Here is a 16,201-nt window from a genome sequence, read left to right as displayed (position 1 = left end):
GAATTTCAAATCACATTGCACATTTTCCATGCTGACTGACTCATGGCTCTAAGGCTCCCTGAAGGATTAAGTTCCACCCATCGTCCAAATTTCGCAGAGGGCTCGGTAATGCAGTCAGATTGTTTCACTGTTCTTTACCCACACGCTACAAGTCGTAAATAACTGCAGGAAATATAAGAATCACATGTTTTCAGGCAGACATCAAAGGCAGGGCTCCATTGGCTTACATAATCACCTAACATGACATTAAAGCACACCATGCATAGCCCTTCAACAGGCTCATCTGCCAACATCATGATGTCATCTCTGTAAACAGGAGGATGGACACACTTATGGTCATGTTAGGACCAGATTTCTCTGCTCCAAGCGTACATATTTCCTTGTGGTCGTCATGGTATAGGATCCACCCCTTCTTTCGCCCCCTCACCTCTGCGCAGGTAGACAGGTAGTTGTAAACAGTCAGCGGTACTTTGGTCTGCTCCCCACGTATCACACCGTAGGGGAGGGTGAAGTCGACGAAGAAGGGCTTGAAGGTACGAAGCTCCGCCCTCTTGGCAAGGCCCAGCCCCTTCTCCTCTGACAAGCCAATGGCCTCTGTCACCCAGGTGGTAATGGAGTCTGGAACGTCCAATCGTAACTCAGCTTCGCCGGTGACATCACTGCCAAAACAGATTTGGGTGGAACATTTTTACTCAAAAGCTAATACACCATTCCAACAAACAATGTTCTCTAATCATGACCCCATAGAAAACACTGTTTCAGACTAATGTTTGGAACAAGACCATGTTATGGGAATGAAGGGGATTGATCTAATATGTGTCTCATCTGGGAAACACCTGTAACTAAGTAATATTCTGCCCATAACACATTGCAATACATAGGTGTGAAAAACAGGCAGGTGTTCAGTAAAGCTGTAAATTAGTGAGATCATTGTTGGCTACCCGTACTGACGTTGGTTTTGGCCGGCTTTCACAGGGCATAATAAGTGTTCTCGGAAATTACTAACGCACTGCCTTTTGATCAAAGTCAACCCAAAATTACTTTGATACACTCAATAAGGGAAATCAAAGCGTTGGATTGAATAGGAAATTAGGCAGAACATAACTCTGCCCAAAGGAATCAAGCATATGGAAATCTATGGCCAGTTCATTTATATTGGCTGGAAATGAATAGCAGGAGCTGTTGAGAAAGCCGATGTGTGTTCCAAGACAACCCTGCTTAAATGGGCCACATTCACACCCACTGGGAGAAAGTGCAGTGGTGAAATATCCCCCTCTCAAATATGTGCTCCCTTACCCCTCCCACTCCTCCATCCTCACAGATCTGGAACACCACCAAATCCCAATTAAATACCCACAATCTGTTGCAGCTGAGACCATCTCCACCCACTCTCTCAAACACACACACACAAATGCATTCAGACACACAGGTGTCATACTCATAGGGGGCACAGGGGCACGAGCCAACCTCAGATTTGACCCGTAAAAAATATAAAATATATATATATATATTTTTTGTTGTTGTCATTTCTCTGTAATACTACAAGCCACCTAGCAATTTTATGAAGTTGGCTTTAAGCTAGCTCAGATAGGTTCCCAATCTCCAAACCTCATACCAAGAAGCCATTTCAAGTTAGAGTAGCTAGCTTGTCTAACTATCTCAGCTGGTATGCCTGCTGGCAAGGTTGGGAGACTTTAGAAAAGCAAGCAATTAATAAATAAGACTTACATTCCTTTCAATCTTTTACCCAGACGCATACATACAGACACGCACACACACAGATGATGTGGGTGTTCCTGTACCTGACATTGATGCACTGCCACACCCACGTCTCCGGGAAGAATGTCCGCCTGCGCTTCTCGGCTCTGCAACCAAAACAACACAACCTGACATCAATAAAGGCCTTCCATTATGGATCTGGATGCAATAACCTGTAATTGGAAAATGGATTGTTTTTAAACCCACGCTGACATTTAAGGCACATGTGTGTAATGTTCATCTCAAGGATTGAAGTCATTTGAAGAGTAAAGTCCTAAATATTTATGGTCCCCATCCCAACAGTCCAGTTTCTTGTTCAGAATAGTGGGCACATTGACTAGTTCTAATGGGCAAAAACCTGGCGTTATACTGTATGTGTAGCTACCTGGGCACAGTGCGCGAGTGCATGGCTGCCACCAGTGTGGATGTGTGAGGCTGAAAGGCAGGAACGGCCTCATCTGTGTACATCCCTCCAGTCTGTCTGTGGTTCAGGGTCACCATGTCAGTCATCACCACGAGACCAGTCTCCTGTTACACATCACAGACACACATTGTAAAAACGATAGACTGAGGATCTTATGCTACGCCTAATGACTGGTGATTGGGCGTTGTTCTCACCGTGAAGGCGAAGCGGGCATCTTTAGTGATGTCCCAGTGCCAGGGGAACACTGAAGAACGCCTCCGTCGCTTAGACGACAGACCCGGCCACCAGAAGTGCCCGTCGTCTTTGGGGACTCCAAAGCCATCGGACACATCAAAGTCTGCCAGTTCTTTAAACACCTACAGAACAGTGGACATGGATGGCTCACATTATTTTCCTGTTCGAATGTAGTGGTACTATAGATTAGAAACAAGGTAAGATGGAGGGAGACAGACCTTGTCTGGACTGAGCTGGAAGTCTGGCTTGAGAAGGTAGAGGCTCTTGTCCACAGTGGCGACACACACGCAGGAGCCCTTCTCACCAGTGACACGCATACTGATAGGGTCACCTGGCATCGACTCATTGGTAGACAGAGAGACAGACACCTACAGACAAACAAAGATAAAGATGAGAGTTCCTGTGAGACCCATAGCCATGATGATGTATTTATGGTCAGGAGTCAAAAGTTAAACGCAAGGCCTGAAGATGGACAATGACAGCTCTAAACTTTAGCCCTTTATGTGTTCCTGCTGACCTTCTTTTTCCAGCTCCTAACCTAACCCCTCATCATCCTGCCTGTCATGACCTTGCGCGTGCACACACACACACACACACAGTCTCTGTCTAATCATGCCCATGCAGGTAGCCACACACACCTCCCTACTTCATTGATTGCATACCAGGGAGCAGTAAATACTTCAGGGAAGGAGTTAACGCAGCCTGCCTAATGCAGCCAGCAACTGGGGAGCTCATGGGCCAATACAGCTGGTTGTTTACAGGGACTCACTGGCACTGGGGATCCCACTGTAGCATAGCATGAGACTTCAGTCAACTACACACGAACAGTGGGTAATGTCTCAGTCATCCCAAACTAGGGCTGCGCGATATTCCAAATGCCTGTATCGCAAGAATCAAGGTTTTGTTATTTTTCGTTTTTATGAGCGTTTATGTCCGCTTGTTCTCATGTTGTCTTTTTGGTCTCCTCTTGTCTCTTTCACGCCTTCTGTGCTGTGTGCAACTTCACATTTACACCAGAGATCTGTATATAATGACGAGATGCTCATGTCTCCGCCCTAACAATTGGAGCCGTTGTCCCAAAGGCAGGAAGATAGGTGACAAGCTTAGGTCCAAAATAAACCCATAGAAACACATTGGGCATATTTTGGACAGATTTTGGCAAGAGTGAAACCTCTTGCTTCGCCTCTTCCTTTCTGCTTACGCTTACACACACTCACACACACACACACCAAGCCCCTCTCCCGCCACTCACAACAACAAAGATGAGAGATCACTTCTTCCTCTCTGACAAGTGCTTTTAAATCGCTATTTGCATTTGATGTTTGGTCCAACAGAATTGGTCACATGGACACCGAAACACATTGAGGCATTTTACTGTAACAGAGGAGAAGTTAACCCTTTTTAATGTCTCAACTACTCAAATTGCACGCAAAACAGACACTACTAAAACAGGAGTATTGATGCACATTGGTTCTGGAAAATGAAGGCTCAGTTTGTCGCGCGCCATTGCAGTACCACTATAGCAGCATTTCTGCCAAAGACTGTTATACTAGCTGTCTAGTGTGTGTTTTATAAATGTGCAATAAGTATAAAAAGATGCATTTGTATAAGAAATTGCCAACTTGTTCTCATTCTGAGAAATAAGGTAGGCCACTTGATTTCAACATGTGAACAAAGTGGACAGGGTAGCATGCTGTTTAAACAGTTGGAGATGGACAGAAGGGTGTGTTCATAACAATTCAACTGTTCTACCTTGTCAGCTAGCAAATAGATCCAAGTTGGATAAACTTCAAATATAAATATTATCTGGATACTCACTAGCACGTGGGCTTGTGCTTGAGATATTGTTTATGAGACCTGTGTTAATTTTCTATAGTGCCTGTTTCAAGAAGTTAGTCATTATTAGTGAATGTGCATTCAGGTTAAATTGGTAACAAAAAGGGCCTTTTCATAGACTGACCTGAATGCCAGATCACTGATTATTGCAAAAAAAGCATCTATTTGAAATAATGAAATAATTAGTGGGTCTTATGGTTTTGTAAGGCTTATATTTAGTTTAGGTATCATTTCACAAGCCCTGAATTAATTTGATTATTGCTGACTGTTTGACATGCAGTGTATTTTACCTTTAATTGTACAGCAAAACATATTTTTTGAAAAATAAAAAATAATAATCGTGACAGGATTTTTAGGCCATATTGCCCAGCCCTATCCCAAACTGAACGTGGCCTGGTTGCCAGTATGTTTCTGATTTAGCCAACTCCTTTGTTGTCTGGTATGAGTTGGCTACCTATCATTCTGACAGCTACTGTGTGTACAGGTAGACTGTGTGTACAGGTAGGACTGTGTGTACAGGCAAGACTGTGTGTACAGGTAGGACTGTGTGTACAGGTAGGACTGTGTGTACAGATAGGACTGTGTGTACAGATAGGACTGTGTGTACAGGTAGGACTGTGTGTACAGGCAAGACTGTGTGTACAGTGCACATTGAGGGACGCAAGGACTCAGAGAGGGACGTCCTGTACGGTACCTGGTTCTCAAAGCTGGGCTGTACAGGGATCTGTAGACTGTCAGTGACGCCCTCTCCATTCTCCTTCACATAGTAGACCAGGATGCGGCTGAGGGGCGCCATGGAGTGGGTCACTGGGAAACGCAGCACCAACATACAGCTGTCTGTCTCACCCTGTGGGGAGGAGGCTGCCGGACCTGGAGAGCATGGGAAGAGAAGATGAGGGTAAACGGAGAGAGGAGATAAGGGGTGGAAGAGACAGAGAGGGGCGATTAAGAGCTAAATATGTACAGAGTTTGAACAACTATCCTCTATGCATTCTTAGCAGAATGCATTGAAACATTTGGTGCAAACATGGTGTCCATTGGTCAATGTTCTCTGCTCTTCATTATGGGACTCTATAGTACTGACCAGAGCCACTGGGTGGCGTGGTGGTGTGGATGTTCTTGTCAAAGGTGACCGCTGCCCTCTTGCTTCTGTGGGCTGTAGCGTTGGGCTGCTGCTGGCCGGACTGGACAATGTTTCCTCTGGAGGCGATCTCATAGTGGAGGGTGAAGTTACAGGGACAGGTGGACTTCAAAGTGACATCAGCCTCTTGACCGATCTAAACACACAAAAACACACACCACTATTACCCTAGGGACATCATTAAGGATCATAATAGTATTAGAAGTACCATGTTATTACTGCTTACATACAGTCTGTATATGATATGTGGCCCATGTCTCAACGATGGTGTTGGAGACCTGATGATCTGTAATGCTAGTAAAGTAATGATAAGTCGAGTGGAGTGCCTACCTTGAGAGGAGCGCTGAGGCTCTGGATCTGAATGTGACACTTGCTGGGGGAGTACCAGCTGCTGATGGACAGGTAGCTGGGGAGGTACTGGTCTCCAGCCGGACGGCCATCTATGGCTGTCACCTTGGTCTGGGGCACAACACACAACAGGATTTAACCCACCAATACATCAAGCAAAATCCTATCAAACAAAATCCTGATAGCTCGGGTTTTATGAATAGCTCTTATGAGAAGCTAACTAAGCTCTAACCATGTCCACGTCCATCTCTCTCTTCCTTCTCCACCTCTCCCTCTATATCTCCATTCCCTCTATCTCTCCCTCTCTCGCTCCACCTCTCCCTCTATCGCTCCACCTCTATCCCTCCACCTCCTCCATCCATCTCTCCAACAGCCTCTATCTGTCCTCCTTCCTCTATCTGTCCTCCTTCCTCTATTTGTCCACCTTCCTCTATTTGTCCACCTCCTTCTATTTGTCCTCCTCCCTCCACCTCCCTCCATCTCTCCACATCTCTCCACCTCCATGGTCCACTGACCTCCAGCCAGACGTACTGGGCAGAGTTGGGAATGGAGGGGATCTCAAACGTGGCCTGGCCATCCCTGGACGTCAGCTCGCTGGTGTACACGTTGTCCTTAGGGGTCAGCTCCGCCTTCACACGCACCCGCACCCCATCTGCTGGGCTACCGTCAGGGTAAGTTACCTCTACCTGGGGGACAGGGGGACAGACAATCAGGTCTCTCGCATTGAGACGCATAAGTGAACGCAAGTCTTGTACAGTCCAGTTTCCCTTGATAGAAGGTCACGTGAAGTCAATCATATGAATACCTTTGGCTGTCTCTTACCTTTCCCTTGTAGGGCAGGCCAGGCTTGAACTGTTTGCGAGTGTCCTTTGAGTATTTGATGTCGATAAGCTGCTTGTGAACTGGGGTTGAATCATCAAACATGGTTTGTCGCCCTCCGTCCTTGCTGGTCACTGACACCCACATGTTCACCGTGCCCCGGAAATGATCAGCCACATCCAGGGGCATCATGTCTTTGACACACAGGCTGAAGGTCGCTGAGCCTTTGATCTAATAATAGTGGAGGAAACAGACAGACTGTTAAATATCTGAAATTAATCCTAAAAGGGTTGAATGTGATTCCATTTTCCTGATAGTTTTAGATTATTCAGCACTGCAGCAGGGTTCACTCACCTCCATTGTCTTGACCACAGGATGGCCCACCTCATGCCGGTAGTACCCAACTCCATTCACTGTCATGTTCACTGTCATCTTCCCGGTCACTGGCTTCCCAAAGATATATCTAATAGACAGAAAAGTAGGTTGTGTTTTAACAAGAGTAGAGGTGCTACTTTGCCTGTCTAATATTCAATGAACAGTATGTGTTAGGAAATCACATTGACCATGTTGAAGTGAATGATGCGAGTCGTCACTCACCTGGCCCTCACAGTGGCCTGTTCACACATGTTGAGGTCCTGGATGTACTGTGGAGGGTTTATCACCAGCTCAAACTTGGGCATCACTGTGTGGAGCAGGGGGAGAGGAGTCCACATTATGCAAAGAGAGGCATGACAACTTGGCTGTACAGTCCCAGTTCAAACCTATAAATACCACCTCAAACAGAAGGGTCTTTGAACGTATCTATGTTATGTAATCATGCTGGAGTTCCAAAACCTTTCAACCCAAACCACATCCCAATCTGGATAAATGGTCACGCTCAGTTATCAACTCACCATACTTCTGCACTTCAAAGGACTTGTTGTAGGTGTGTCCCTGCATCTCTACAAAGATGAACCACTCTCCAAACACGGGCTGGTCTGAGAGAGGGAAACTCATGTTGACGACCCCTGAGGAGAAAAGCAGGGGTAAAAAACAGTGTTTTTGACACAGTCAACATCACATGATAACATAGGGAGTTTCTCTCACCGCAGCAGAGGGGTTTAAGCCCTTTCCACTGGACCATCCGAGATCCTCTTGGGTCCTGCAACCCAGAGTATGAATACACAGTTGATCAAGAGATTATACTTTCATCAAAACAAGCATCAATCTGTTTCTCCCTACGTGAAAGCTGTGGGGGATTGCCCTAAAACAGCATGAACTTACAAAAGTACTCATGAGTGAAGTTATGTAAGGGTTATGTAAATACATATATTGGGGATAACCCCTCCATGTCCCCCACTCCTACAGTAAGCTACTTCTTACTGGCCTGGCTCTGACTCTAGGAGAAAGACTAACACTAACTGCTGTCAATCAGGTAATTACAGCTACTCTTACAGAAACTCCCCTACCCAGAAGGCCACTGGTCTGCTGGCTGCAGGTGACAGAATAACACAACAGCTACACAGTTATTCTTAGTGTCTGAGCTGAGCTCATTTATACAACAACTTCTACTGGAATCTTAACACCAAGTAGCATATTTACACTACAAAGCCACTGCAGACAGAGCACTGGAGGACATGAGATGGACGGAGAGTGGGGGAGAGAGAGGAGAGAGATTGAGGAGCTAGTAACAGCAGGGGAGAGCAGCTGAGTCAAAGAGAGCAGTTCCTTTCATGTTCAGTGTTAGGTTGGTCTGCTTCAGGGGCCAGGCTGGAGCTCAGAGCACAGGCCTGTTATCAAAGTGAGCCCTTCCCTGCCCTGTAATCTTCTGCCTGGGGTTGGGACACTAAACACTCAGTGTCCGTGGCCCTCCCTCCCGGCCCAAGTGGTCCTTCTCCATCCACTCACCACAACGTAGGCTTCAATCTGCAACCAGGGCAAGAAGAAGATGGAAAAAAAAGAGTCAAGGTTGGCACACACATTAGACAAACTGCACAGCCACATGGTAAAATATCTCCTCCCCTCTCCAACAATCATCCATCTGTGAGTGCGATCGTTAGCCATTGCCAGCAGCAGACCTTTATAGCTCTAGCCATCAATAAACACACTGTCTACACAGTGGCAATGGTATATTTGGAGCCAGTTCAAAAATTCCAACAGAAATGACTCAAGGTTTGTGGAGGTAAATAGGTTACTGTACATTTAGTACACTCAGGCCAGGTTTCCCCCACTTCACTCCCCTCTGAGGGGTTCTTGAAAAAAATAAGTGTGTAAAACTAACATGATGCCGCCACCCTTCATTTGAAGCCGCTACACATCAAAAGAGAGGAGGCCAGCTGCTTGGCATCAAGGCCCACTGACACACATTAGGTCAACACACCTGATTCTCATAATTCATATCCCATCCATTTCCTGTAAGTGGGTGTGATGTCTTGGCTTTGATGTGAGAGACTGGTTGCATTACCTTGTCATTGGCCGGCCTCAGATCCGGAGTGACAGAGTACACGTTGATGAGCACTGGATTGAGAGGAACAGATTATTACCAACTTTAATGCATTTTTTTTATGTATAGTGGAATAGACAATCCATGTCATTAGCTTTTCTCCTGGGCTGCTATTAAGACATAATGGCCTATGAGTAAATCTATCTACTGTAGAAGGTTTATGCCAATGGTTGATACTAAATTCAAAATGGAATTCAAAAAATTTAGAACCAGGAACAGATATAGCCCTTGGTTCACTCCAGACTTGACTGCCCTTGACCAGCACAAAAACATCCTGTGGCGTACTGCACTTGCATCAAATAGCCCCCGTGATATGCAACTTTTCAAGGAAGTTAGGAACCAATATACAGGCAGTTAGGAAAGCTAAGGCTAGCTTTTTTAACAGAAATTTGCATCCTGTAGCACAACCTCAAAAAAGTTCTGGGACACTGTAAAGTCCATGGAGAATAAGAGCACCTCCTCCCAGCTGCCCACTGCACTGAGGCTAGGAAACACTGTCACCACCGATAAATCCAAGATAATTGAGAATTTCAATAAGCATTTTTCTACAGCTGGCCATGCTTTCCACCTGGCTACCCCTACCCCGGTCAACTGCCCTGCACCCCCCAGAGCAACTCGCCCAAGCCTCCCCCATTTCTCCTTCACCCAAATCCAGATAGCTGATGTTCTGAAAGAGCTGCAAAATCTGGACCCCTACAAATCAGCTGGGCAAGACAATCTGGACCCTCTCTTTCTAAAATGATCTGGAAAAAATTGTTGCAACCCCTATTACTAGCCTGTTCAACCTCTCTTTCGTATCGTCTGAGATCCCCAAAGATTGGAAAGCTGTCGCGTTCATCCCCCTCTTCAAAGGGGGAGACACTCTAGACCCAAACTGCTACAGACCTATATCCATCCTACCCTGCCTTTCTAAGGTCTTCGAAAGCCAAGTTAACAAACAGATCACCGACCATTTCGAATCCCACCATACCTTCTCCGCTATGCAATCTGGTTTCCGAGCTGGTCATGGGTGCACCTCAGCCATCCTCAAGGTCCTATTTATCGACCTGGCCAAGGCTTTCGACTCTGTCAATCACCACATTCTTATCGGGAGACTCAACTGCCTTGGTTTATTTGAGAAACCAAGGCAGTTGACTGCCTCGCCTGGTTCACCAACTACTTCTCTGTTAGAGTTCAGTGTGTCAAATCGGAGGGCCTGTTGTCGGGACCTCTGGCAGTCTCTATGGGGGTGCCACGGGTTTCAATTCTCAGGCCGACTCTCTTCTCTGTATACATCAATGATGTCGCTATTGCTACTGGTGATTCTCTGATCCACCTCTACGCAGACGACACCATTCTGTATACTTCTGGCCCTTCTTTGGACACTGTGCTAACTAACCTCCAGACGAGCTTCAATGCCATACAACTCTCCTTCCGTGGCCTCCAACTGCTCTTAAATGCAAGTAAAACTAAATGCATGCTCTTCAACCGATCGCTGCCCGCACCTGCCCGCCCGTCCAGCATCACTACTCTGGACGGTTCTGACTTAGAATATGTGGACAACTACAAATACCTAGGTGTCTGGTTAGACTGTAAACTCTCCTTCCAGACCTACATTAAGCATCTCCAATCCAAAATTAAATCTAGAATTGGCTTCCTATTTCGCAACAAAGCATCCTTCACTAATGCTGCCAACCACCCTCGTAAAACTGACTATCCTACCGATCCTCGACTTCGGTGATGTCATTTACAAAATAGCCTCCAACACTCTACTCAACAAACTGGATGCTGTCTATTACAGTGCCATCCGTTTTGTCACCAAAGCCCCATTTACTACCCACCACTGCGACCTGTACGCTCTTGTTGGCTGGCCCTCGCTTCATACTCGTCGCCAAACCCACTGGCTCCAGGTCATCTACAAGTCTTTGCTAGGTAAAGCCTGCCTTATCTCAGTTCACTGGTCACCATAGCAGCACCCACCCGCAACACACGGTCCAGCAGGTATATTTCACTGGTCACCCCCAAAGCCAATTCCTCCTTTGGCCGCCTTTCCTTCCGATTCTCTGCTGCCAATGACTGGAACGAACTGCAAAAATCACTGAAGCTGGAGACACATCTCCCTCACTAACTTCAAGCACCAGCTGTCAGAGCAGCTCACAGATCCTTGCACCTGTACATAGCGCATCTGTAAATAGCCCATCCAACTACCTCATCCCCATACTGTATTTATTTATTTTGCTCCTTTGCACCCCAGTCTCTCTACTTGCACATTCATCTTCTGCACATCTATCACTCCAGTGTTTAATTGCTATATTGTAATTACTTCGCCACTATGGCCTATTTATTGCCTTACCTCCCTTATCTTACCTCATTTGCACACACTGTATATATACTTTTTTTCTACTGTATTACTGACTATATGTTTGTTTATTCCATGTGTAACTCTGTGATGTTGTTTTTGTCACACTGCTTTGCTTTATCTTGGCCAGGTCGCAGTTGTAAATGATAACTTGTTCTCAACTAGCCTACCTGGTTAAATAAAGGTGAAATACATTTTTTTTAAAGGGCCTGGGAGATTGAGACCTTTGTGTTTGGGCTTGTAGACTGGCTTATCCGTCTGGATGAAGACGGCTGTGCCCTTGCTGTCCACAGTGACAGTGGTGTAGTTGTGGAAGATATATCCCCCCTCAGTAATGTGGCGATTCCCCCACACCTTCAGATGGGCCTGACCTCTCAGACCAGGAGGGACCTGGAACCAGGAAGGACACATACAGTATATCTTCAGGGTGCGGTACCTAACACAACACCACACCACACAGAGCAGTGGCAAACCAGATGCTAAAGTGCTTATCTAACACAGTGGACAATACAAGACTATATTTCATAAAGACAGGGGTGGGGGTTAGAGGGATGGGAGGAATCAAGTCGTGCATGTTGGATTGATCCATTCCAGCCTTTGGGGGCTACAGACCCTTACATGCACATAAACAGATGTTGCATATTATATTGAGGCTGTTACCTTATTCCAAATGAATGTGCAAAAAGGCAGATGTTCACATACAAATGATGTTAGTGTTGTTCTGTATGTCGTTTGTGGAATGTGGACAAACTGAATGGGATCTCACTACTGCGCAGCTGGAGCCACAACCATTTCAATGCATTTCAAATACACTCTTGAAACAACAATTGCGTTCTTTATTTATAACTCTACACAACAAAGACCTGATATAATCAACTGATGAATGATAGATAAAAATGCTGTTAAACACAATGACGTTGCTCTCACCTTTAATTTGATTGTACCTTTGTCTGAAATGGAGAAAAGGGAATAAAATCAATCAGTAAAAGTACACACAAAACCAAGTAAAACCTTCTCTCAAAATGATTAAGCTCTTGTGATTGAGGTGTGGTTTGATTCAAGGAACATTAACTCGTTTCAACACCGGTCCTTGAGGGGCACATTGTATACCGGTTTCCGTCCTTGCCGTTTACAGTAATCAAGAACCTTAGTTATATAATGTTTGGTTATACTGTACTTTAGGCTCAGCCACACGTCCAATAGCGTTTGCTGGCCAAGAGTACTTAGCACTAATGAACGTAATTTGCGAACCAATACGCACCGATTTTACATGTAGAATCGAGTGACAAATGTCTGAACGATTGGCAGACGAACGCTAGATCCACATTCGGTGCGATGTGTGCAAACATTTAGATACATCACAATAACCAGTTATGTGAAATCTCAATTTTACAGTTATCAATGAATTGCCAGAGGAAAGGATAACCAGTGGAACTGGAGCGATGCACTCTGCAGGAAATACAGCTACAGACTCTTTCAATGAAGTGCTGAAGTCCCATTAGTAGTGCTGTCAAACAAAGCCCACATAGATATACACAAAAGCCTGGTTAGACAAGCCAGGCTTTGCCATAAACCCCCTATCGTCAGAAACATCCGTTAAGGGCCCTGTGAGGTCAGGAGTTTACACTCAACCCGACAGGTCAGGGGTCAACCAGCCTCACACTGTCCCCTGTAAGAGCGTGTGTGTAATCCACTCTCAGTGTGTGTAGGGAAAGGTGCTGTGTTTTTCTACGTCAGCATGTGTGTGTGTGTGTGTGGGTCCTCACCTAGCACAGTGCCATGGCTGTGTGCCACCGTCTCACCCTTCACAGAGAGCTGGACTTGGACATGCGTCTCCTCCACAGCGTTGAAGATGGTGATGCTCAGGGCCTCCTCCACGCCAGCGCGGAAAACTGAGGGAGCAGCAATCAGGTAACCCCTAGTGACCAGGACAAAGAGTGGGCTTGGTCAACAAACAGTGGGCCAGGGAAACTTTTGATCAGACAGTACTTCAGCCAGTGGTTCACAACTCTGGTCCTTGATGGCTTGCTCTTTTTTACAGGTTCTGATAAATAATTCATTCTCATCCCACTATGCTTCCAGCAGCACCCAATATCAACACACCAGTGGCCCCAACTTCACCCTCCTCCTGCCCTCCAAATATGGCTGTTCCTAAGGCAGTATTGACGCGCACACACGCACACAAACACACCTCAAGGGATTTGTAAAGTGAGATGAGGTTTAACTGCGAGGTTAGCAGCGACACAGTACCTGTCAGCCAACACGGCTCTGCTCTAGTGTTCTCTTTGGGTGGTCTGAAACCACTTCTGATGTAACCTTATAGTCGTTGGTTTTTTAAACATAACCAACAAGATTCCAGACAGTCATTCTGATATTTAGTCGAGGGAAGACGGCTGTCAGAAGGGTTGGAGGCCAAAGGACATCCTCAGATGCACATAAACATTCTAAGTCCAATTAAACTTTGACCAATAGTAGGCAAAAGACCACCATAAATGAGAGCAAGGGGTTCAACTGGCTTTAGTTTGGAGACATACTTAGGTTTCCATGTTGTACTTTTATCACACTATTACATTACAATTACTACGGTGTTATTACATGCTCATTTCACCTTTTCATGAGTGAAACTCAATAAAAATGTGATTACATTATTTAAAAAGCAAGTTCTGTTTGTCATTCAGGTGACAGTTTTTCCAGACCTGGGAGCTCTCTTCTTAAACTTTAATCGAGATCACCCAAACTAGAATGAGCATGGAATCCACCAACGCAATTGCATGTCTGAGTGTCCGATCATGTGTTTAGCATTACAGTGCTGGGAGCCAGAGGCTATCTAAGGCTATCTAAGTCCAAGAGTCATGAGAAAATCCCTTGGATAAGGGGGGCTTTGAGAATAGCAAGATAATATGAGGAAATTGACTCTCAGGGTTTGATCTGTAGCAAGTTCAATCATCTCTTTGCTAGGCCTGCGTCAGGTGCTGAGGACCATGCTCACTTTAGTCACACAGGCAGATGCACTGAACTCACAGTGGTTTCTGCCTGCCTCAGAATTCAGTCTCCAATGCTTGAAGACTGATGTTCTTTTGTTAGGAACGCTGGTATTAGTCCTGTAGCATTCTCTATGGTGTGGTGTTGTGGCCCCAGCACAGCTTGTAACCCTTCACAATTAACACAGCCAAATTCTCCACTGTTCAGGATTAAGCTCTGTCATACTGTTGACAGTAGCCCAACTGATAGCATCAAAGAGCCCAAAGTCAAACGAATTTCAGTAGAGCTTTTTGTCAAACACAGGGAGGTGGAGGAAATAGTGGTATGGTACTATAGTGGCCATAAGGTGCTAAGTGTGGAGGATAGTTTTCCATTCATAGGAAATAATATGTACACAAATCAAGTAAAGCATTTCATTGCTCTTAGACTGTAAGCTTTTTGTCATTTTCTTCTCCTACCAGAGATAATGGTATATGAATGGTGTATTGTAAAATAAAACATTTACTGTTTTCTTGTTGTAAATGGGCTCTAAAACACTTCTCGAAGCAGAACAGGAGTCCTGATGGACCAATTTTATACAAATTACTTTATTTTTAACTGTTTAAATTTCAATAGTGTCGTTTATGCAAATAGGGAGTAGGTGAAAACTAATGAGAAAACACAAACTTTTATCAGGGTTGATATTTGCTGCAAAGTACTACAACGAAGTACTGCAAAGTACTACAACGAAGGCACAAATAAATAAACAATTGGGGCTCAACCATTCAATTTACATCATATAACCCAAATGTCGTCTGCTTATGGGACATAGTATCATTTATAAAGCGTTGTAATAACATTTTAGAATTTTAAAAATCCCATACTTCATGTGAAAACGTGTCGACAGCATCATCAATCCAACCGCAACTAGGGCGCTGAACGTGTCAAGTGAGTTCGATACATTGTTTCACGTTCATAGCATAATGAACAAACCCTCTTTATAAATCCATGTCATTCGATTTTTCCAAACAATCCTGAATTCATTCCGCAAATGCAAAATTCAGCTTGTACTGAAAATGAAGGAAAAAAACAATACAAATACAAAACAATGCGATGTGTAAAAGTAAAAATGTTTGCAATAAATTAAGTAGTGATTGATATGTTAAACTAGGAATGAGCAGAGTTGAAACAGTGTGGTTTTGCGTATTACAGTAAAGATGGCAACATGCTCATTTACAATAGAATTAGGTCAACCACTTACTGTCTTTCTTGTGCATAACTTCTGACGATGCAGATGAATAAAGTCCACGAGATACACGCTGTCCAGCAGGACCGCCACATTCTCAATGTTACCCCAGTTTGCTGTGACGAGAGTTCTAAAGTCGCTCAGAGTTATAAAGTTCAGACTTTCACTCAACGCTTCAAATGTACAGTAGCTTCGACCAGCCTCTCATTCTTACGTAGCCTATTCATTGAGGCACTAATATGTGAGCGCCAACTTCTGCCTCGAATCGGCAAGCAAGGATCATGTTATCAGCATCCCACTTCGAGAAATCCCGTTTCGGGGCAACTGGCTTTTTCCGTCAGAGCTCAAGGCACATAGACAGTCCTCTTTTTGCGTGCCTGATTCACCCGCCTCAATTTCGTTCTCTCATATAACAGCATTACAGATTATTAGTGTCCTCCCATCCCCTGAAATGTAGCACGATAGAAAATAGATCATGTTTATACATTTATTTCCAGAGCCTTGGTGTTGTCCCTTTCTTCTCCAACTGTGCCTCCTCGCCTCCTTGACGTTTCAAAGCTTTTGTCACGGCTGGTTCGAGTCAGAACAGCTCCTATAGCCTAGCTCAGGGGTTC

The 16,201-nt window shown here is 45.0% G+C and overlaps 1 protein-coding gene across 1 annotated transcript in view; it reads right to left on the bottom strand.

Annotated features, from left to right (window-relative positions):
• The window catches only part of LOC139541034 (C3 and PZP-like alpha-2-macroglobulin domain-containing protein 8), a 45,246-nt gene extending 29,045 nt beyond the window's left edge, over positions 1 to 16,201 (bottom strand). Inside the window, exons 1-20 of the mRNA XM_071345191.1 lie at positions 15,603 to 16,201; positions 13,147 to 13,298; positions 12,308 to 12,330; positions 11,605 to 11,770; positions 9,004 to 9,056; positions 8,448 to 8,465; positions 7,647 to 7,701; positions 7,454 to 7,567; positions 7,158 to 7,242; positions 6,915 to 7,023; positions 6,564 to 6,791; positions 6,257 to 6,427; positions 5,724 to 5,852; positions 5,337 to 5,529; positions 4,947 to 5,122; positions 2,635 to 2,784; positions 2,377 to 2,538; positions 2,144 to 2,286; positions 1,803 to 1,865; positions 428 to 659 (exon numbers count right to left, since the gene is read on the bottom strand). Of these exons, the coding sequence (XP_071201292.1) occupies positions 428 to 659; positions 1,803 to 1,865; positions 2,144 to 2,286; positions 2,377 to 2,538; positions 2,635 to 2,784; positions 4,947 to 5,122; positions 5,337 to 5,529; positions 5,724 to 5,852; positions 6,257 to 6,427; positions 6,564 to 6,791; positions 6,915 to 7,023; positions 7,158 to 7,242; positions 7,454 to 7,567; positions 7,647 to 7,701; positions 8,448 to 8,465; positions 9,004 to 9,056; positions 11,605 to 11,770; positions 12,308 to 12,330; positions 13,147 to 13,298; positions 15,603 to 15,682 (2,502 nt within the window). The 5' untranslated portion in view covers positions 15,683 to 16,201. The remainder of the gene's footprint in view (positions 1 to 427; positions 660 to 1,802; positions 1,866 to 2,143; positions 2,287 to 2,376; positions 2,539 to 2,634; positions 2,785 to 4,946; positions 5,123 to 5,336; positions 5,530 to 5,723; positions 5,853 to 6,256; positions 6,428 to 6,563; positions 6,792 to 6,914; positions 7,024 to 7,157; positions 7,243 to 7,453; positions 7,568 to 7,646; positions 7,702 to 8,447; positions 8,466 to 9,003; positions 9,057 to 11,604; positions 11,771 to 12,307; positions 12,331 to 13,146; positions 13,299 to 15,602) is intronic.

The sequence above is a fragment of the Salvelinus alpinus genome, chromosome 16, assembly GCF_045679555.1.
Source record: "Salvelinus alpinus chromosome 16, SLU_Salpinus.1, whole genome shotgun sequence".
NCBI classification, from domain to species: Eukaryota; Metazoa; Chordata; class Actinopteri; order Salmoniformes; family Salmonidae; genus Salvelinus; species Salvelinus alpinus.
The sequence above is the reverse complement of the archived record's forward strand: the minus strand, read 5'-3'. Positions and strand labels throughout refer to the sequence as shown.